Raw genomic sequence first — 22,752 nt, forward strand, 5'->3', positions numbered from 1 at the left:
GAAGTCATGAGCTGTTCATGAATGTGAACACCAATACATCTCTAGAGCATAAAACATACTAGAGCATCACATTCAAATACCTTTGAAACCACTGGGGATGATGAAACTAAATATGCTGAGATTTTGAGTCAAAACTGAGAATATGGACAGGGAAATATTTGATGACAGTCTATATACAGAGAACTGTCCAAATGGAATTCCAGGAAGATATTAAATAAAGCAATCCAAACAATGACAGTGACACACACAAGAGTCCCTTTGGATATCCAAATACAGCCCATTAAATTTGTTCATAATAGAAATCATGATTCACATTCAGATTTGGAGATCTGACATGATAAAGATTTACATTGTGGCAGAGGGGTGTCAGTGAAAGGCTTTGTCATGTGGGTAAGAATGTCACCCAAATTGGACAAATGTTCTATCCCAAATGTAGACTACGCTGTATTCCATCACAGCATACAGTTGGGATTAGAATAAAATTGGGATTATAATTCAGAATTATAATTATAGAGTTCCACTCTGAAGTGGCAGAACTCAGCCTATGTAACCCCTGGATTTACATATGTAGACTGTAAGGGATTTATCAGGGCTCAGAGCATTCCTTTTAATTTCCAGTCCAGAAATAAATTATAAATTATAATTCCCAATTGAAAAAACACCCCTGTCAACTCAGTACCAAAAATGACTACCAACCTAGTCCTATGTCTTTGGAGCATAAACAAACCTGTTTGCCCATGAGATGAGAAAACATAAAATAATAATAATAATAACGATTGGGAACATATATTCTATAATCAATTGGGTAATATAGTGCCACTGCGCGTCAAAACATCGGAAAATGGAAAGGGCCCCGGTGTTGAGGGTCCCAATCTGTCGTTTCATTGAAGAGGGCGCCGTTTTCTCCGCAGAATTTCGCCATGCTGACGTTCTGTACAATCATGTGATGAAGCTCTGGTCCTTCCCAGAGTTCAATGAGCGCTGTTTGCCCCACCCCATCTCTTCAGCGCTGTCTGTCTCAATGTACTATTCCCGGAGAAAAAGGGAAAAATAATACCTTCAAGAATTGGTTATTCCCGTGTTTAATCTTCCACGACCAGCCCAGGAGGGAACTGCCGTCATAGTGGAATGTGTTATTACAATCCGCGTTATATTTATGAATGTATATGCACATGTAAGCTCTACCTACCATTCGAATTCAAAAGGAATATAAAACTGAGACTGACAAGCGGGCTATACCTGCAAGAAACTGGAAACATTCGAAGGATTTTCGTATTTTCTTCATGTTTAGAAGAATCAGAACCCATTTAAGAATGTGTTGGGGACTATCAAAGCGCTATTAGGAGCCTTGTTGATGTGAGTAGGGGTACACATTTCAGCAACAAAAGAAAAGACAGAGAAGGCCCTTTGGATTGAGAAAAAACAGCAAGGAACAGCCATCACAGAAACGGGGGACAATCAGGAAAATTCAATTATTTCGGGGATCTAAAATGAAAATCGGACTCACAGTTTAGATCGAGGATCATCTTATGGATATAAAAGGAGTTAAATGAATACGGAAGCAATGAAAATATTACACATGTAGTTCGTTAAGTGTAGCCATAATATTGTTTTATTTCTCCAGTATCTCAAAAGGCTACGCGTAGAGAAAGGCCGTTTTAAGGAAATACACTATTTTCCAAAGAGATGTTTATTATAACTTTTGTCAAAAAGATCCATGTCATTTTACAGCCGAGTTTTTGTGTCATGCCGAGTTTGGGTCTCTGTCACAGGCAACAGTGAGACGTGAGATCCGGGCTGTTCGTGAGATGAAAATAGGCTATTTATCCACTCCTCAATTGAATGTGAAAGAGGTAAAAGCCTCAATCAACCTTTAAAACTGTGGATGGTCATCAATATCGGTATATAAAAACTATATGTGAAGAAGGAAAAGCCTAACATAATTGACCAAGTGAGAGGGCGGCCTGGGTGTCGTCATCAACGGTCTCCTACCCTCTGACAGCAAGATCTACTGAAAATACGCATTATGTACACATAATTACAAACGCAGTAGGACAACGTTTTAAAACACATTAGTTCGACGTAACACTAAACAACAGACCGTATACATGTCGTTAATATTATTCTCAATTCCGTGGGTCAACCGAGGGATTTAGAATAGTTTGTTTATTTATTTTTTCACATTCCCCTCCCCTGGACCCTATTTCTTGCGGGAAGATGGGTTGTTTGGGCAACAGCAAGACTGAAGATCAGCGAAATGAGGAGAAGTCACAAAGAGAAGCAAACAAAAAGATAGAGAAACAACTTCAGAAGGACAAACAGATATATAGAGCAACTCACAGGCTACTACTTTTGGGTAAGTTTGTAGAAGGCAATCTGATGTGTTGTAGACAAGGCCTCATTGGCAACATTGTTTCTATTTGTACATTGCATGCTATTTGATGTTGTGATATAGGATATTGTTGTCTCTGTAGGCCTTCCTGTTACACTCTAGTCTCATTTAACTTTTTCATATGTGACATGGTTGCTGGTATGATGTTTACGTTGGGCATCAGTTAGACTTGATTCTCTAACATAATTGAAGCCTACTTATTGCTACATTGTTATTGTAACAGCTCGGTGCCTAATCTATATCAAACATGGGTGTTGAGGCTCAACATTTGTGTTGTGGGTTTGTTTTCAGAACTACTAGCTGCTTGACAACTTTAAAATTCATAGGCCTGTGTATTTCAAGGTGGGCCTATGTGTGAGTTAATGAATGTTGAACATTTCTACCACTGAAACTTCTGTACTCTCATGGTACGGTTATCATGTAAAAGCAGTCAAAATGTCCTCTCTAAATTATAATATTTTATTAGAATTTGCCTGACGCCTACTGTATTGAATGACATACCGGTATTTCTGTTGAAGAGGAAGTTGTGGTAACTAAAGAAAGCGGAACAGAATTCACATTTAACCATAACAAAAACATGCTGCTTTAGATATAGCACTATGCTCTTTGCACTTTTATATGATATGACACGTTTTTTGTGTGTGTGCCATTGGCAAGTTTTCAGATGTTGGCCTATTTGTGAGTAAGAATTTTGTTGGACAGTGTTTATGGAGAGACATCAGACCATGAACCAACCATGATAAAGCTCATAACATTTGAGATCACTGCTATGGGAAAGAAGATTTTCACTTTCATCATTACAGTCATGACTCTATTTGATTTGACAAATGAGATTGAGTATAGTTGACACCTTTATGCATTATTCACACTATAGGTTCAAACCAAGCTGTACTGGGCTAGCCTAGTTATGCATCCACCACGAGAACTGTGCTGGAAAGAACGGTGTGAAAAGACAATATCAGAGCCAACACAGTCAAGTGAAGCTGGTAATACTATTGCATTATTAGATTTCAACAGGTTAATATTGCACCCATTTATTTACATCTTACTGTATGTGTGGATTCACCCAAACTCCCACTATTGTAAGTTGTTTGCCTCAGACACAGGTGGTCTCAAGCTCAAGGTAGAAGATGCCCCTTACCACATCAGTTTATCAAACCTAAATCCTGACCTTAACCAACTGGGAAATAAAACTATATCTGACCCATTGGATCCGTGCCATTATGGCGTCGTTGACGGCATGGGCAGGGCCATTGAGGCAATATCCATTTTGAAGTAGTCAATTTTCTTCTTCAGTATTGGCTGATCCCTCTTGATGACCTGGTTGCACATGACTCCAACAGGAACACCAGGAGGAATCAGCCAATGAAGTTGGAAGTCCCACCCAGCTGACCATATTAAAATGGTGGAAGCCCTCAATGGCGCTGCCCATGCTAAAACGGCCTTTTGGCCACTAGAGGCCTCTTATCATTCTCTATGATCTGACCCCCTAGATCAGAGGTTAACAGCAACTTCCTCCAAATCCTGGCCTCTATTGGTGCTGAATGAGACCTCGGTCAGGTGGCATAATAACTCATTTCAATTAGAATATTTCCTAATGTTTATTTCACAGGTTTGAAGTGCTGAACTATCACTTTGAACGTGTCTCTCTTTACAATTACTTTTTTGTAGATGACTTCTGAGCATCACATTCCAAATGGCCATAACTGTTGGCTGTCAGGGTAGCGCATTTCTCTGTACTCTCTGAAATATTTCTAACCATCTCTCTCTCTCTCTCTCTCTCTCTCTCTCCTCCCCCCGCCCACAGGGGCTGGTGAGTCAGGGAAGAGCACCATAGTGAAACAGATGCGGATCCTCCATGTGAATGGCTTCAATGCAGAGTAAGTCTCGTTTCCTTCTCCAGACTATGCTCTTCAACTGCGAATATAGATCAGGGTTTGAGACTTTACAAGCAGAGTGATAGGGGAAAATGCCAAAGGAACCAAAATGTATTGGTCTCGAAATACCTGAATTGAAGAACACACACATTAGATTAACCTGTGCTACAGCACATGAGAGACTAGTTACAGTTGATGATATCCCTCAGTTCAATAGCCACTATAATGTACTGTCTAGGTGTCTCGCCTAGTTTTGACTGTGAAGTCTTAGATTGTGGTTTAAGAATTATCAGTCTGATTGCATGGACTGACGTAAAGACATTTGTGGGCTTCAAACCCTGGTGCTTCAAGGCCCTAGTTCATTGGTTGGTGACTGGTGCTTCAAGGCCCTGGTGCATTGGTTGGTGATGGGTGCTTCAATGCCCTGGTGCATTGGTTGGTGATGGGTAGTCCAAGGCCCTGGTGCATTGGTTGGTGACGGGTGCTTCAAGGCCCTGGTGCATTGGTTGGTGACTGGTGCTTCAAGGCCCTGGTACGTTGGTTGGTGACTGGTGCTTCAAGGCCCAGGTACGTTGGTTGGTGACTGGTGCTTCAAGGCCCTGATGCGTTGGTTGGTGACGGGTGCTTCAAGGCCCTGGTGTGTTGGTTGGTGACGGGTGCTTCAAGGCCCTGGTGCGTTGGTTGGTGGCGGGTGCTCCAAGGCCCTGGTGCATTGGTTGGTGGCGGGTGCTCCAAGGCCCAGGTGCGTTGGTTCAAATCAAATCACATTTTATTGGCCACATGTGCCGAATACAACAGGTGCAGACATTACAGTGAAATGCTTACTTACAGCCCTTAACCAACAGTGCATTTATTTTTAATAAAAAAGTAAAATAAAACAACAACAAAAAAGTGTTGAGAAGAAAGAGCAGAAGTAAAATAAAATAACAGTAGGGAGGCTATATATACAGGGGGGGTACCGGTGCAGAGTCAATGTGCGGGGGCACCGGCTAGTTGAGGTAGTTGAAGTAATATGTACATGTGGGTAGAGTTAAAGTGACTATGCATAAATAATTAACAGAGTAGCAGCAGCGTAAAAAGATGGGGTGGGGGGGCAGTGCAAATAGTCCGGGTAGCCATGATTAGCTGTTCAGGAGTCTTATGGCTTGGGGGTAGAAGCTGTTGAGAAGTCTTTTGGACCTAGACTTGGCACTCCGGTACCGCTTGCCGTGCGGTAGCAGAGAGAACAGTCTATGACTAGGGTGGCTGGAGTCTTTGACAATTTTGAGGGCCTTCCTCTGACACCGCCTGGTATAGAGGTCCTGGATGGCAGGAAGCTTTGCCCCAGTGATGTACTGGGCCATACGCACTACCCTCTGTAGTGCCTTGCGGTCGGAGGCCAAGCAGTTGCCATACCAGGCGGTGATGCAACCAGTCAGGATGCTCTCGAGGGTGCAGCTGTAGAATTTTTTGAGGATCTGAGTACCCATGCCGAATCTTTTCAATCTCCTGAGGGGGAATAGGCTTTGTCGTGCCCTCTTCACGACTGTCGTGGTGTGTTTGGACCATGATAGTTCGTTGGTGATGTGGACACCAAGGAACTTGAAGCTCTCAACCTGTTCCACTACAGCCCCGTCGATGAGAATGGAGGCGTGCTCAATCCTAGTTTTTTTCCTGTAGTCCACAATCATCTCCTTTGTCTTGGTCACGTTGAGGGAGAGGTTGTTATCCTGGCACCACACGGCCAGGTCTCTGACCTCCTCCCTATAGGCTGTCTCATCGTTGTCTGTGATCAGGCCTACCACTGTTGTGTCGTCGGCAAACTTAATGATGGTGTTGGAGTCGTGCCTGGCCATGCAGTCATTGGTGAACAGGGAGTACAGGAGGGGACTGAGCACGCACCCCTGAGGGGCCCCCGTGTTGAGGATCAGTGTGGCAGATGTGTTGTTACCTACCCTTACCACCTGGGGGCGGCCCGTCAGGAAGTCCAGGATCCAGTTGCAGAGGGAGGTGTTTAGTCCCAGGATCCTTAGCTTAGTGATGAGCTTTGAGGGCACTATGGTTTTGAATGCTGAGCTGTAGTCAATGAATAGCATTCTCACGTAGGTGTTCCTCTTGTCCAGGTGGGAAAGGGCAGTGTGGAGTGCAATAGAGATTGTGTCATCTGTGGATCTGTTGGGGCGGTATGCAAATTGGAGTGGGTCTAGGGTTTCTGGGATAATGGTGTTGATGTGAGCCATGACCAGCCTTTCAAAGCACTTCATGGCTACAGACGTCAGTGCTACGGGTCGGTAGTCATTTAGGCAGGTTATCTTAGTGTCCTTGGGCACGGGGACTATGGTGGTCTGCTTGAAACATGTTGGTATTACAGACTCAGTCAGGGACATGTTGAAAATGTCAGTGAAGACACTTGCCAGTTGGTCAGCACATGCTCGGAGTACACGTCCTGGTAATCCGTCTGGCCCTGCGGCCTTGTGAATGTTGACCTGCTTAAAAGTCTTACTCACATCGGCTACGGAGAGCGTGATCACATAGTCATCCAGAACAGCTGGTGCTCTCATGCATGCTTCAGTGTTGCTTGCCTCGAAGCGAGCATAGAAGTGGTTTAGCTCGTCTGGTAGGCTTGTGTCACTGGGAAGCTCGCGGCTGTGCTTCCCTTTGTAGTCTGTAATAGTTTTCAAGCCCTGCCACATCCGACGAGCGTCAGAGCCGGTGTAGTACGATTCAATCTTAGTCCTGTATTGACTCTTTGCCTGTTTGATGGTTCGTCGGAGGGCATAGCGGGATTTCTTATAAGCATCCGGGTTAGAGTCCCGCTCCATGAAAGCGGCAGCTCTACCCTTTAGCTCAGTGTGGATATTTCCTGTAATCCATGGCTTCTGGTTGGGGTATGTACGTACGGTCACTGTGGGGACGACATCATCGATGCACTTATTGATGAAGCCAGTGACTGATGTGGTGTACTCCTCAATGCTATCTGAAGAATCCCGGAACATGTTCCAGTCTGTGCTAGCTAAACAGTCCTGTAGCTTAGCATCTGCGTCATCTGACCACTTTTTTATTAACCGAGTCACTGGTGCTTCCTGCTTTAGTTTTTGCTTATAAGCAGGAATCAGGAGGATAGAGTTATGGTCAGATTTGCCAAATGGAGGGCGAGGGAGAGCTTTGTATGCGTCTCTGTGTGTGGAGTAAAGGTGGTCTAGAGTTTTTTTTCCTCTGGTTGCACATTTAACATGCTGGTAGAAATGAGGTCGAACGGATGTACGTTTCCCTGCATTAAATCCCCGGCCACTAGGAGCGCTGCCTCTGGATGAGCGTTTTCCTGTTGACTTATGGCCTTATACAGCTCATTCAGTGCAATCTTAATGCCAGCATTGGTTTGTGGTGGTAAATAGACAGCTATGAAAAATATAGATGAAAACTCTCTTGGTAAATAGTGTGGTCTACAGCTTATCATAAGATACTCTACCTCAGGCGAGCAAAACCTTGAGACTTCCTTAGTATTTGATTTTGTGCACCAGCTGTTGTTTACAAATATACACAGACCGCCACCCCTTGTCTTACCGGAGTCAGCCGTTCTATCCTGCCGATGTAGCGTATAGCCCGCTAGCTGTATGTTATCCATGTCGTCGTTCAGCCATGACTCGGTGAAACATAAGATATTACAGTTTTTAATGTCCCGTTGGTAGGATAAACGTAATCTTAGGTCATCCAATTTATTTTCCAATGATTGAAGATTGGCTAATAGGATTGATGGGAGCGGCAGTTTACTCGCTCGCCGTCGGATCCTTACAAGCCACCCCGACCTACGTCCACGATATCTCCGTCTCTTCCTCATGCGAATGACGGGGATTTGGGCCTTGTCGGGTGTCTGTAGGATATCCTTCGCGGCCGCCTCGTTGAAGAAAAATGATTCGTCCAATACGAGGTGAGTAATCGCTGTCCTGATATCCAGAAGCTCTTTTTGGTTATAAGAGACGATGGCAGAAACATTATGTACAAAATAAATAACAAATAACGCGGAAAAACACACATAATAGTACAATTGGTTAGAGGGCTGTAAAACGGCAGCCATCTTCTCCGGCGCCATTCTTCATTTTTCTTCATTCGCCCTGGTGCGTTGGTTGGTGACTGGTGCTTCAAGGCCCTGGTACGTTGGTTGGTGACGGGTGCTCCAAGGCCCTAGTGCGTTGGTTGGTGACTGGTGCTTCAAGGCCCTGGTGCGTTGGTTGGTGACAGGTGCTCCAAGGCCCTGGTGCGTTGGTTGGTGACGGGTGCTCCAAGGCCCTAGTGCGTTGGTTGGTGACTGGTGCTTCAAGGCCCTGTGCGTTGGTTGGTGACGGGTGCTTCAAGGCCCTGGTGCGTTGGTTGGTGAAGGGTGCTCCAAGGCCCTGGTGCGTTGGTTGGTGGAGGTTTAGGTCCAGGTGAGTAGGTTGGTTGCAGGTTTAGACCCGAAACTGTTGTGGGTCCAGGAATCTGTGCATTGTTGGGTTGGGGTTTAATCCCAAGTTTGTGGGGTTAGGTTTGGAGGTTAAGGCACTGGTGTGGTGTGAGTGGCTTGGGTTAGATGAGCAAATCAGCACCTAGGTCACACGCTGCTGGGTGCCTTATCTCGTGACTCCACAACATTTACAACTGCAGCTCTCTATCTTGTATGTGTGAATATGCTCAGTTCATCACTTGGTCACATCCTAGACATTTCAGACATTCATTGATTAGTTGGTTGTGTCTGTGTGAAAACGTAGCTGTACTGTATATCACTTAAACTTATGGATTGTATTTCTATGGCATTTGCAAATGGATACAGTGCAGGGCAGTGTGTCTGTGACTTCTCTCCAATGTTTTGTAGTCAGTCCTGGAGGAACAGATACTGTACAAGGAAAATGAATATAAGGAATTGTTGGAGGTGTTTGGTAGATTCCCTATGATGTTTTTGCATTCAGTAACTTCCATTGATAATGTTCCAGGCCTTTGTGAAACACTGGACCAAGTATATTTTGTTTATATTTTATATTTTTTAGTGTGTTCTTAGATAAAGATAGACAAGGATGTGTATATACACACACATGCTTTCTCCTTCTATCTAGTAATTGCCTATTTTCTCTCTCTCCACACACACACATAATATACACACACACAGTCACATACAAGTGCGCACACACACTACTTTGTAAGAACCATGTGATTTTTAAAAATGACTATCATGTTGAAAATGTAAACGGGCCTTCTCAATCTACCCCCCAGGGTCAATAAACAAGAGGGTGTGTCAGTGTGGGATACAGGCCCTCCTGCTGGCTGTTGTCTATTCTCTCTTTCTCCCCTTTTCTCTCTTTCTTTCTCCTTCTCTCTCTCTCTCTTTCTGTTGATGTACCTCATTCTCTGTCACATATTCTCTCTCTTACTCTACTTGAATGCAGTTTGTGTTCTTGGGATAAACTAAACATCAGTGGCAGTGCCCAACTTAGTCGTATAATGAAATGTTTCCCGCTACAAAATACATCCCTCTTTGCATCATCTGAATCAGAAAAAAGATTCTAAGACAGTTGGAGGACCCTCACTGTTGCTTCCCGTAGCCTACAGTTTGATGCACCACACCTTTGCTTGTTAAACTTCATTGCACTTGACTTGATAGCTGATACTGTAGTAGTAACAGTCTACTGATGGGTTGTTGCAGCTCAGTTACTGCTCTTAAAAGTGGGGTGATGTTTGACATCTGATCATTTGTAGTTATAGTAGCAGGTATAGCATTTTCATTAGAGTCCAATGTAGGCACTGGGAGACTGGGACCTGTTCAAGATATGAGTTTCACATAGTTGAGGATGTGCGTGTCAGAAGGAATGATATTGTGCAGGTATGCCAGCTGTTGATGGACTTATCTACATACATGTTTGTTTTTTGTTTGCTGTTTCATCAGCATATCTGTTGTGTATGACAATGATATTTCAAATTTTTTCCAACATGGATGATTGAGCTTTTATGTTTTTGCAGAGAGAAGAAGCAGAAAATTCACGATATCAAGAATAATATTAAAGAAGCTATTGAGGTAAGTTTTCGGTTTGAATCTTTGTAGTTCATATCTCTGTGGGTGGGTACTAGGTAGAATAAAAAAATCTAAACAGCTAAGCATGAATCATGAATATTTTAGCATTGATTATTGAATATAAGAGACCCCAAGACAATCCTGTGTTGTCACTTGATCTGTATTGATTGTGTGTGTTTGTGTCACTCTTTAGACCGTAGTAGCAGCTATGAGTACACTGACGCCTCCCGTTCAGCTCGCCAGTCAACACAACCAACACCGAATCGAATACGTCCTCAACCTAGTCAATCAGAAGGACTTTGAATTCACGTCTGTGAGTATGACAATGTTTCTACCAAACACACAGATCATTATAGATAGATATTGTTTTTGCATGAACGTATGTTGGAGCCCGATCAATATGATTTTTGGGGGGACAAAACTTACCGATAACTATATCTGCCAATATACTGTTTTACGCAGAGGAAATGAACAAGTTAAATTTTTACACACTGAATTTTCAGAAATTGCCATCCAAAACAGCAATTGACCAAGAAAAATATGCTTCAAATGTTGATTTCTTACATTGTGAAATTAATGATACATCTTGAGAATGGCCGCAAGTGTTCAAATAAGCACGAGATTCCCTTTTTTTCATCGTATTTATTGAATATCGGTTATCGGTTGAATTATCGGCCGATACTGATCTAGCGATACTGATCTCTCCTGAGTGGCGCAGTGGTCTAAGGCACTGCATCACAGTGCTAGCTGTGCCAATATCGGCCGATAATATCAGTGAACCAATATATCTGTCGGGCTCTAATGTATGTACACGCCTGTGTGAGTGAGCATACAGTGCATTCGGAAAGTATTCAGACCCCTTGACTTTTTCCACATTTTGTTACATTACAGCCTTATTCTAAAATTGATTAAATTGTTTTTCTTCCTCATCAATCTACACACAATACCCCATAATGACAAAGCAAAAACAGGTTTTTATAAATTTTTGCTAATGTATATAAAAAAACAACAAGTATTCAGACCCTTTACTCAGTACTTTGTTGAAGCACCTTTGGCAGCAATTACAGCCTCAAGTCTTCTTGGGTATGACGCTACAAGCTTGGTGCCTTTTGGCAAACTCCAAGCGGGCTGTCATGTGCCTTTTACTGAGGAGTGGCTTCCGTTCGGCCACTCTACCATAAAGGCCTGATTGGTGGAGTGCTGCAGAGATGGTTGTCCTTCTGGAAGGTTCTCCCATCTCCACAGAGTAACTCTAGAGCTCTATCAGAGTGACTATCAGGTTCTTGGTCACCTCCCTGACCAAGGCCCTTCTCCCCCGATTGCTCAGTTTGGCCGGGCGGCCAGCTCTAGGAAGAGTCTTGGCGGTTCCAAACGTCTTCCACTTAAGAAGGATGGAGGCCATTGTGTTCTTGGAGACCTTCAATGCTGCAGAAATGGTACCCTTCCCCAGATCTGTGCCTCGACACAATCTTGTCTTGGAGCTCTACGGACAATTCCTTCGACCTCATGGCTTGGTTTTTGCTCTGACATGCACTGTCAACTGTGGGACCTTATATAGACAGGTGTGTACCTTTCCAAATCATGTCCAATCAATTGAATTTACCACAGGTGGACTCCAATGAAGTTGTAGAAACATCTCAAGGATGATCAATGGAAACAGGATGCACCTGAGCTCAATTTTGAGTCTCTAGCAAAGGGTCTGAATACTTATGTAAATAAGGTATTTCTGTTTTCTATTTTTTATAAATCTGCATAAAAATCTAAAAACCAGTTTTCACTTTGTCTTTATGGGGTATTGTGTGTAGACTGCTGAGAAAAATACAATATTTAATCCATTTTAGAATAAGGAATAAGTCAAGGGGTCTGAATACTTTCCAAAGGCACTGTATGTGTATGTTCCCATAGGAATGCCCATCCAGTAGTCCCTGTTGCAGGTGCCAGCCTCATGGTACTATAGTAATTAGCGGGTAGGGCCTTGATGCGATGCCTGTTAGCTAATTGACTGCCCTGAGGGAAGGCCTGGAGGTCTCTGAGTACCACTGGTTGACACTGATTGTGCCTATAACACCCCTAAATACCTCTCTCTGGGACCCACATGTGTCTGTGTCAGTGTCACACTGGGATGCCCACCTGAACAACAGAGTGCTTGCTGGTAGTCGTCAGGCTGTTAGGACTTGGCTGGGAGGGACATAGGACTCTATTCAAGCTAAGCAGGTACCAGGTTTCTGGATAAACATAATCCATTGAATTTTATAATGGGTTTATAAGTGCATTTGAGAACTTTGTTTTATATTGATCACAGAAACCTTGTTAACGGTTTTGATTGAATAGGGCCCATAGTGTGCACCATAGTGAGTTTGACTTATCTCTAGGACAGACAACATGTTGTCACTCAACAAAATGAAAACAACCGATAGGTTAATGCTTTGCATCTATTTAGCTGTTATTACGCTTTAATTTAGATCCCCTTATGAGTCTTTGGCTGATTAGAAAATTACCTATTACAGTTGAATGGTTGCGTCCCTACCATTGCGCCATAGACTGTCATTGAAGTCCTTCTTCTGGGCCTAGAACACCTGCCATAACATATCTCTCTCTTAGTTTGGGTGTGTAGGCCTACGTGTGAAAGGGATGTGATTGACTGCTGCCTTGCTCTGTGGTGTTTGAATGTCTGTGATTTCGTTCCTGATGGAGGAGAGTTGAATGACTCTAAGGTCAGACAGTGTAACACTGTTGGCAAAGCCTCCCTCCCTCCCTCCTTCCTCTCTGGCACCCCCCAGGGCTGAGAGGGAACCGGTTCTACTGGTCACCTAATCTCAGAGTACAGATAGAAAAAAGAGAGGGTGAGGAAAAGGATGAGGGTGGCTAGAGGTGGGGGAAGTTTGTATGGGTATCTACTGTCTGGGCTGTTCACTTCCAGTTCATTTCATGTTTAAATGTGTTGTTTTGTTGTGGTATGGGTCTTATTTTCAGACTGTTGATTAATCGACTGATTTAGAATGGTTTTGCCCTGTTGCTGACCTCTGCTTTATAGGTTGTTTTTCTAACGCCACTAAAATGTAAATGTTCTCAAATTCAAAGTTACTAGGGACCTCACTTCCTTATCCCGTCTCTGGCTACATTACGCTTTTGTAGTAGTGTTGACCATAGAGTTCGAACGCTAAAGGGGACATTCCCATTCTGACGCATTTTGTGCAGAACGTTATAGATGGTTGTTTATTAACCAGGAAAAAACAACCAGTTGCTTTTAAAAAAATAATACTTAAAGCAAGATCAAACTCCCTGTGGTATTCTTAGCAAAACAACACAAACCTTTGTGTATTTGAAAAAAGGCCATACCAATGAAATGGAAATGATTATGGAAAAAACTAAGATCAGCAATACAGACAAGCCAGTGAGCAGAGAGAAACAATATAGCATTGAGTTGTAGCCCCAAAGGATTCTGGGTCGGCTGCTGTAATGCAATAAGCAGTTCCTAGAGAGGAGTTTTTCTTTTTTTCTTAAGCACATGACTGATGATAAAGGAGGACTCTGTTACTAAGACACATGATGAGTGCTCTTTTATGGAGTGGATGCAGGGATTTTTTATAACTCTTCAAGTAACCCAAGCCAGCCAAACGGTGGGACAAATATATCGGGCAGCGAACCTAAATGTTATGCAAGTGTATGCAGACGCATTGTTCCACAAAGGTCCAGTTGTCCAGAAGATGTTGTTTTATACATAACAGGGTTTCTTGTTCCATGGTCCAAATGGAAGACAATGGAGGGAAATGAGACTATCTACCTTTCTATGTGCCTTTTAGCCCTCTGAATGTTGTCCATGGGGTGGTCACTCTGGTCCTTAATAAGCTATGTGGACATTCCCACCTTATGCAACAGCTATCAAACAAGGAAGTAACAGATTGGCCTTTAGATATAACAGTTGACTCGAATGTTTACACCTGCACAGCTTTTGTTTGCTAAATCAATTTAATGAAATATGATTAATTCAATATTAAATGGGATTTTGACATGATTATGAGTCAACTGACCCTCCCTAGCCTGTCGACCATATGTCATCTTTATTTCTCCTCATTAAAGGAAATGTTGAAAGGGTTGTAAAAACATGCCTTGTTATTTCAACGGCCTGACCTGCCACTATGTTTTTACTTTGTGCCTTAAATAATCTGTCATTTCAACAGCCTGACCATGCCACTTTGTTTTTCCTATATTGAAACTCCCCTTGGCAGTTACCCTCACTGGCCACAAAACCTGTTCTCCTGTCAATAAATGCCAGATCCCTAATAGGTGTGCTGCCCCATTGGAATGTAAAAAAGATGCCACACATCGCAGTGCCCTCAAGCATAACATGGATGATGGACAGTGTCCTCCTTTTCTACTTGCTTTCATTTAGTCTATGTATTGTTATTGTACTATTGTGCCATGTGAATTAATCACTTCATCTTTCTCTCTTCCACTTCCCCTCTTTCTTTCGCTCACTCTCTCTTCCTCTCTCCCTATATCGCTCACTCTCTCTTCCTCTCTCCCTATATCGCTCACTCTCTCTTCCTCTCTCCCTATATCGCTCACTCTCTCTTCCTCTCTCCCTATATCGCTCACTCTCTCTTCCTCTCTCCCTATATCGCTCACTCTCTCTTCCTCTCTCCCTATATCGCTCACTCTCTCTTCCTCTCTCCCTATATCGCTCACTCTCTCTTCCTCTCTCCCTATATCGCTCACTCTCTCTTCCTCTCTCCCTATATCGCTCACTCTCTCAGGAGTTTTATGAAAATGCAAAGACTCTCTGGCAGGATGAGGGCGTGAGGGTGTGTTTTGAGAGATCCAATGAGTACCAGCTGATCGACTGTGCACAGTAGTAAGTATGCACTGCACTGCACCGCCGAGAGGGGACCAACCGTCTTGAGTAGCTACAATGCCCTTGTACAGGCCTGCATTGTTGAAAACAAACATACTAAGCCAATGACTAGGGGCACGTATAGGACAGTATGGGACCGTAGTTCAAGGCTGGCATGCTCAGATTTAGCAGGCTGATAAAATGCCAACTAAAGTTTGTAAACCCCAAATCTAAAATGTTATTAATTTCATCAAAACTTTATTGTAAAAAGCTATTTCCTTGAGAGACCATTCTGATTTTCAATGACAACAGGCACGTATTCTGCCTGAAAAATGATGTGTGGTAGCTGAGCTCTGTGTCATGGAAGTCATCTTGAGCTCATACTCTTACTCCACAGCTCCTCATCATGTCTCAGTGCGCACACACCACAGTATGACATCACCAGAGCTTTCTGCATCAACACTGCCACCTCTGGCTATGTGTCTCTCTCTGCCCCTCTCTCTTTCTCGCGCTCTCTTTCTCGCTCTGGCACGCTCTCCCTCGTACTCTCTCACACGTGTTCTCTTCCTCTCCTTCTCGTCCTCTGCTTTCTTTTCCAGCTGTTGTGTGGCTCTGCATCTGTGATGTAGGATATTTGCAGCGACAGGGACCAAAAATGGCAGGTCCTGAGTCATAAAAAGAGATAGAGGGAGATTTCACCAGCGGTTGGAGGGGAACAGGGGAGGAGGGGGAAGTACACCGCTAAACCACAGTGACTGGCGCCTCAGAGTTAAATTTGTTATCGTGGTGTTTGATTTGAGCTGATTGTATCAAAAATTAATTTTGTGCTAATGTTTGAAGAGTGCTGTGTATTTGATTGTGTTACTTAAATCTAGGACAACCCCTTCAGGTGGTTGAGATGGGCCAGTCCAGTCTTTTGTTCCCTCCCTCTCTCTCACTCTTTCCCACTCCCTCTCTCAATACCTCTCTCCCGCTCCTGCTCTCTCTCTCTCTCTCTCTCTCTCTCTCTCTCTCTCTCTCCCACTTCCTCTCTCCCAGTCCATCTTTCTCAATCTCTTGCTCCCTCTCATTTCTTCTCTCGTTTTCCCTCTTTGTTTTTCTTCCTCTCCTTCTCAGGCCCTACTCCAGTCACACAACATTTTGAGCTGATAGTCTATATATAGAGCCTGTGGTTTTGTCTCCATGGCAACCATGCTGGAGGCCAGGGCACTAGGGAGCTATTTTTGAATCTGCTCTGTAATGTCAGACTACTCTTTCTCTTTCCCCCTCTCTCGCTCTCTTTCACACACATATGCACATACTTTCTGTCTTTCTCGCCCTTTCCTTCCTACCAATCCCCCTCCCTCCTTCTTCCATCTCTCTCTACGCCTTTCCTACCTCAAGCTCTATCACCCTCCCACTCTCTCTCTCCCCTTCCCACTCACTCTAATTCACTCATTCAATCTCCCAGTGCCAGAGTCTAATTTAGAGATGTCTGTTTGGGTTCAGGCTGATGGGCTAGGTCAGGTTTGTGAGTGTGAACCCTTGTGGAATTAGAGCTTACAGTTATAACTTTTACAACATTCTTCAGTAACATGTAGGAAAGGAAAGAGTAAGAGTTAATCTCCCCACCTGTGTTCTTCTGGAGTCTACATAGTTATCTATGGACATTTTTGTTGCCATAACAAAGAATGGTAAATGCGCATACACACACACACACACACACACACACACACACACACATAATCTCTCTGTGTGTTTCTCCTAGTCCCTTTGTCTCTCCCAGTGAGTGCCGACTCATTCCTGCCATGTCTTACCTGTACTTAGACCTGTCACATTTCACCCCTCCGTGTCACATTCCTGGTTATCCAGAGGCTCGGCATTCCTCTGTGTTCAGTATGCTTGGGAGACCGGCATTCAGCTGTCACACACTGTTGGTACAGTTTGTGGCGTTCAGTTGTATTAGATACTGTAGGTACTGTTTAAACCCAAGTCAAACAGTTGTAAACTACACTGAGTAAGACATTAGGAACTCCTGCTCTTCCCATGACAGACTATCCAGGTGAAAGCTATGATCTCTTATTGATGTCACTTGTTCAATCCACTTCAATCAGTGTAGATGAAGGGGAGGAGACAGGTTAAAGAAGGATTTTTAAGCCTTGAGACATGGATTGTGTGTGTGCCATTCAGAGGGTGAATGGGCAAGACAAAATATTTAAGTGCCTTTGAAAGGGGTATGGTAGTAGTTGCCAGGTGCACCGGTTTGTGTCAAGAACTGCAACGCTGCTGAGTTTTCCCACACTCAACAGTTTCCTGTGTGTATCAAGAATGGTCCACAACGCAAAGGATATCCAGCCAAATGCTTCCCACAACTGTGGGAAGTTTTGGAGTCAGCATGGGTGCAACTCAATATTAGGAAAGGTGTTCCTAATGTTTGGTATACTCAGTGTATGTCATGGAATTAGACATTAGTTTCAAAATCAGTATGACTCCAGAACCGTTGCCATTCCTCTCAGCTGTAAGTGCCTGTACCAATGACGTCTATGTTGGTCTTTCTCGCAACCCTATGGTTCCTGGACCGACACTGGTCCCTGGGATGTTACTAACTGGCTGCTCAGTTAGTTAGCTGACACTGATTTAGTCAGTTCTCAAGTCTTAGATAGAAACTAAGTGGTCCTCCAAAGAGGAAGGAGCGATGGCTTACCGCAGGTCAGTCCCTCCCTCCCTGCTACAAAAAAGTTGGCGAAACACAGGTGTATATAATTATATTGAGCTCAGTGGTCTTTTCCTGTCCACACACAGACAAGCTCCCCATCATGCTCATTCACTGCCCCTGCTGACTGAATTCAGCCATTTTGTCCTGTCCTGGTCATCCTTCTAAATATGTTTTTTTTTTCTCACCTCAGCTTTCTAGACAAGATTGACATTGTGAAACAGAGTGACTACACTCCTACTGATCAGGTGAGTTTCCGTGGTCTCAACGCCACCATCATCAGAGGCCCAGGGATACATCTCAAATGGCACCCTATTCCCTCTACAATGCACTACTTTTGGCCGAAGACCTCCATTTGAGACACATCCCTACTGTCCTCCATCATCAACTTCCTTTCATAATATTGATGAAATATAACACAGATGAATGACTCCCGTCTTTCTCTCTCGTCTCTCAGGACCTACTGAGATGCCGAGTGCTCACCTCTGGGATCTTCGAGACCAGATTTCAGGTGGACAAAGTCAATTTCCAGTGAGTATAACCCAGGGTTATCGTCCCATTTGGTTATTAGTACAATACCTGAAGAGCAACCTCCAACTCAGCCCTTCAGACGTGTATGAGTCCATACAGTGCAGCTTACATGTGATTCATTACTTTGCCACAAGGTCGTAGTGTGTGGTATATTTGTCTCACTGACATCTCTTCCACAGCATGTTTGACGTTGGTGGTCAAAGGGATGAACGTCGGAAATGGATCCAGTGCTTTAACGGTAACATTTGTTTTTCCATTTGATCTGGCCAACCCAATAGAGAATCACTCACAAACACAATTCAGATCTCATTTATAGATACCTTTTTGGGGTTCTGGATGGGTCCTCCATAGTCTATAGCCTCATTCCACTAAAGGTTTCCTGTATTTTATCACCTTTGCTTTTTCTGCCATTACTGTGTGTTTCGGCCTTAGCCCTAAAGCTAAGTGCCATTTGACTGTGTCATTGATTGCGCTTTACAAAACCAGTTCGTCTGAGTCCCTCCTCCCTCTGTCTTCCCCACAGATGTAACTGCCATTATTTTCGTGGTGGCCAGTAGCAGCTACAACATGGTGATCCGGGAGGATAATCAGACCAACCGTTTGCAGGAGGCTCTGAATCTATTCAAGAACATCTGGAACAACAGGTGACACAAACACAACCCATGACACCCCCTCCCCATGACACCCCCTCCCCACAAACATTTATGGAATCAATGAAGTTTTATTCAATTCCTTTGTTTTATTGAAATGCTCTCATCATAACAATTTACAATTTGCTAGCCCTAAATTACCACTGACTGCTTTTTAACAGTGTATTTACCCAGCATCTCTCTGTGTGTTTCGCTTTAGGTGGCTGCGGACCATTTCTGTCATCCTATTCCTCAACAAACAGGACCTGCTAGCAGAGAAGGTGTTGGCTGGGAAATCAAAAATTGAAGAGTACTTCCCAGAGTTTGCACGCTACACCACACCGGATGATGGTGAGAAGTTGTTACACTTGACTGGATTTTTACTGTACACACACACGGCGCGCACACACACACATGGCGGGACACACACACACAGTGCTTCTGCTTTTAGCCACGGTAGATGGCTCTTGAATGTTCTATCCTGTGGCTAATAAGTAATCATCATAGCGATCAGTGACACTGACAATGTGTGATGGTGTACTAGAATCCAATCATAACACTCATCATCAGTCTCTCACTATTCTATAGCAACACCAGAACCAGGGGAGGATCCACGCGTCACAAGGGCAAAGTACTTCATACGAGATGAGTTCCTAGTAAGTGCAGAAAAATACAATGTCTCCCGTTATGTAGAATCTTATGGTGTTGATTACAAAATAGGATCCAATCAAAACCAAATATGCCAAATGAGATGACTTGCTCATATTGGATAAGTTAGCATTGTCTTAATGTTAGATTTGTTATTGAGTCAAGTGGAGGATGTCCTGATGGTGGTAGTACTCCTTTGTCTCATTGTGTTTCACTGTGTGATTTCAGAGGATCAGCACAGCCAGCGGAGACGGCAGGCACTATTGTTACCCCCATTTTACCTGTGCCGTCGACACGGAAAACATCCGCCGGGTCTTCAACGACTGTCGGGACATCATTCAGCGGATGCACCTTCGGCAGTACGAGCTCTTGTGATGAGAGGGGGCTGCAACACAGACTCTGAACCTCCACCTTCCGGTCTCTCCCTGACCCCCCTAAAACCCACCCCTGTCGACCTGCTCCTAACTCGGTGTACTCTTGGGGACTCCTGAAGTCAAACTAGACAAAAGAGCTACAGCGTAACCTGGAAAGAGTATTGAAATACTGCAAAACACAGAATACATCCAAGCAAGATCAGCTGAACTCCACTGCACTTTAGCACTGTGCTCAGGACTCGAACCCATTTCACCACACACACAAGCGTGTACATGCTGACATAACACCGGACCCTCTTTCTTTCACACCCTCAGTTGAAACACACTTAGACACACTTGCTCTCAAATTTAACCTCCGATAACTGTTTGCATACAGAAAAAGAACACACACGCTTTTAATCGACTGCATGGTCCTGAACTGGGCGAGCTCAGAGTCTTAGCTGCTTACTGTCTGCAGCCACAGATTGACTGGCTCAGTGCTTTCAATGACTTCACAGCCAAGATACCTACTAGGAGCAACGTTGATGACTGACAATTAACCAGAGAATCATTGTGGTGGGCAGGGCTTGGGGGGAGGGGAATATCTATGTCAATTTGGTGGAGCTTGGACACCATGACGCCCACAGGATTGTCACATGACTTTGCCTTGTTGGTACAGCAGCGGGAGGAAAAAGGCCAACATTCACAGAACTCAACGGAGTGCAAAAAACATATACAATACCATATAAGTTAAGAGAAGTCCGATCAGCCCTGTTTCTGTCTCCAGTTGTTTTGTCTGTGTAGACTGTTGTGCCATTGTGCCCCCCTCTCTCTCTCGCTCTCTCGCTCTCGCTCATCACCCCTCCTCCCTGTCCACTCTCTTAACCTCACCTCATACCCTGCACTGTTACTTTACTGGCAATGCTCTTTGTTTGGTTTTTAAAGAAAAAGGTAATCCTGAAATGTAAAAAAGAGGAAGAAGATAATGTTAAATGGGACACTATTCTTTACTCATGTGGTCACCACCCTTCACTCCCCTCCCTTCCAAGGCTATTTGTATGTCTGTCTTTACTTTACTGCTGAACTATTATTCTTGTACAGACTGTCAAATGTATTATTTTGTACAACTTTTATTGAAAAAATAGAAGATCCCTGTGCCTTGATCACGACTGTACGTGTATAATGAGCTAAAGTGGGTGTTATACTGTGCTGTATAGCTTAACCAGTTTCCTTTGGATTTTTATTTCTCTCTCCCAACTCCCCTTTATGATTTAAATGTTTATTTTTGGATCCATATACCAAAAGAAAGATAAATATATATGGATTTTTAAAAGTATTTTATTAGAATCAAAGACACAAATTGTACACTTGATATAGTGTGCGTATTGCTAGAACTTAAATCCTTTTCAATTAGGTTTTGTTTCATTAGTGACATCTGTAAACAACATTTTGAAGGGTGAGTGTTTATTTACTATTTTCTATTTCATTTTTAGCTTTAAGGTAAAGGGTGATGAAAAATATCAAAATGCAAAACATTGCTTGTTTCTACATGAATCTTTTCTTTTGCTAAAGAAAACAACAATCAAATAATTGTATTGTTTTGGGGTCCTTCCTAGTGTTGCACAACAGAGGCAGACTGTACAGTATTACATTTTCACTTCGGTGCCCTAGTTTTCATTTACTATGTACATCAAATACATGGGTTTCTACTTTCAGAAGAGGAGCTCTGCAAAATAAAGGTTTTTGGTGCAGACAGCAAGAGGCCTGTCCTTACACACAATCACAACCACAAGGACAAACCTACACCAGATACAACCACATCTCATTCATCTGTCTTTAGCCAGTCTTGAGTCATGTCCACTGTACTTACTTAGACAGCTCTTGATCTCCTCATCCAGTGCCCTGTACTGTTACTTCACTGCTTTTCACAGATAACCTTTTACCATCAGTTCAATTCTACTTTTTATTTCATCTATAACATGCATCTTGATTGTATTCAATTCAGTCAGTCTGTTTTCCATCCAAGTCGATGTCTTTTCTAATTTCATCCAGACACAGGCATTCTACTTCACCACATAGCTTGTTTGTATACATACAAACAGTTGTGGTTTATGTAAATGTTAATAGAGCATGAATCTTTGGGGTATTTCCCTTTACATTGTGATCTTGACCTACACCATGACAATTGTTGATGAATGTCTTTCTCTTGTCAGGAGTGTAGCTTAGGGAAGTACAAGAGAATAAAAAACTGCAGTAATTGAATGTAGATGGGGATGCAAAAGACTTCAAGTATGAGTCAACAGTTCCAAGGTCAAAGGAAGTAAGAGGAAAGGGGAGGTAGGATTGTGATGAAAGGGGCGGAGTGCTGCTGGAAACAGGGTTTCTTCAGCCCAACATGAATGTCCCTTGATATGATTACACTGTTCAGTGCCATGCTCCTGAACACGAGGAGAGAACTGCCAATGACACAACTGAGCAGAATGTATGTGTCTTATGTAACTTGATGGATAAGAGTATTCTCAATGATATTGAGCAAGATCTACAGGTTGGTTGGCCCAAGAACTATAATTATTTGTTATCTATGGCCTGAATGATTGGCATTGCTTGCTATTCCTGGTGACTGTGTGAGGGCTGGGTTCATAGTCTGTGATGCTCTGTGACATCAGAATAGCTTATCATGTGTCACTGTTTTATGGGTATTGAACATCGAGGCCTCCATAATTTAAGGTTTGATTGAAATGACAGATGTAATTTCCCTCCCCATGTTCTTGTTCCTC

The 22,752-nt window shown here is 43.4% G+C and overlaps 1 protein-coding gene across 1 annotated transcript; it reads left to right on the forward strand.

The window, feature by feature from the left end:
• The first annotated feature begins 989 nt into the window (after positions 1-989).
• LOC121545466 (guanine nucleotide-binding protein G(s) subunit alpha) lies at positions 990-22,237 on the forward strand. Its single transcript, XM_041856007.2, has 12 exons — positions 990-2,356; positions 4,200-4,272; positions 10,237-10,291; positions 10,482-10,601; positions 15,046-15,143; positions 18,008-18,062; positions 18,272-18,345; positions 18,525-18,583; positions 18,869-18,989; positions 19,195-19,325; positions 19,563-19,630; positions 19,851-22,237. Exons 1-12 carry the CDS (start codon positions 2,218-2,220, stop codon positions 19,995-19,997), a joined length of 1,140 nt encoding a protein of 379 aa, XP_041711941.1. The 5' UTR covers positions 990-2,217; the 3' UTR covers positions 19,998-22,237.
• The last annotated feature ends 515 nt before the right edge of the window (positions 22,238-22,752 follow it).

The sequence above is a fragment of the Coregonus clupeaformis genome, chromosome 30 (assembly GCF_020615455.1).
Source record: "Coregonus clupeaformis isolate EN_2021a chromosome 30, ASM2061545v1, whole genome shotgun sequence".
Lineage (NCBI taxonomy): Eukaryota > Metazoa > Chordata > Actinopteri > Salmoniformes > Salmonidae > Coregonus > Coregonus clupeaformis.

Excerpts from the sequence above, each read along its gene's own strand:
- LOC121545466 (XM_041856007.2), top strand. The coding sequence starts at position 2,218 with ATGGGTTGTTTGGGCAACAGCAAGACTGAAGATCAGCGAAATGAGGAG. Across the intron at positions 18,346-18,524 it reads GTGGACAAAGTCAATTTCCA|CATGTTTGACGTTGGTGGTC; the intron begins GTGAGTATAACC and ends TCTCTTCCACAG. Across the intron at positions 19,326-19,562 it reads CTACACCACACCGGATGATG|CAACACCAGAACCAGGGGAG; the intron begins GTGAGAAGTTGT and ends ACTATTCTATAG.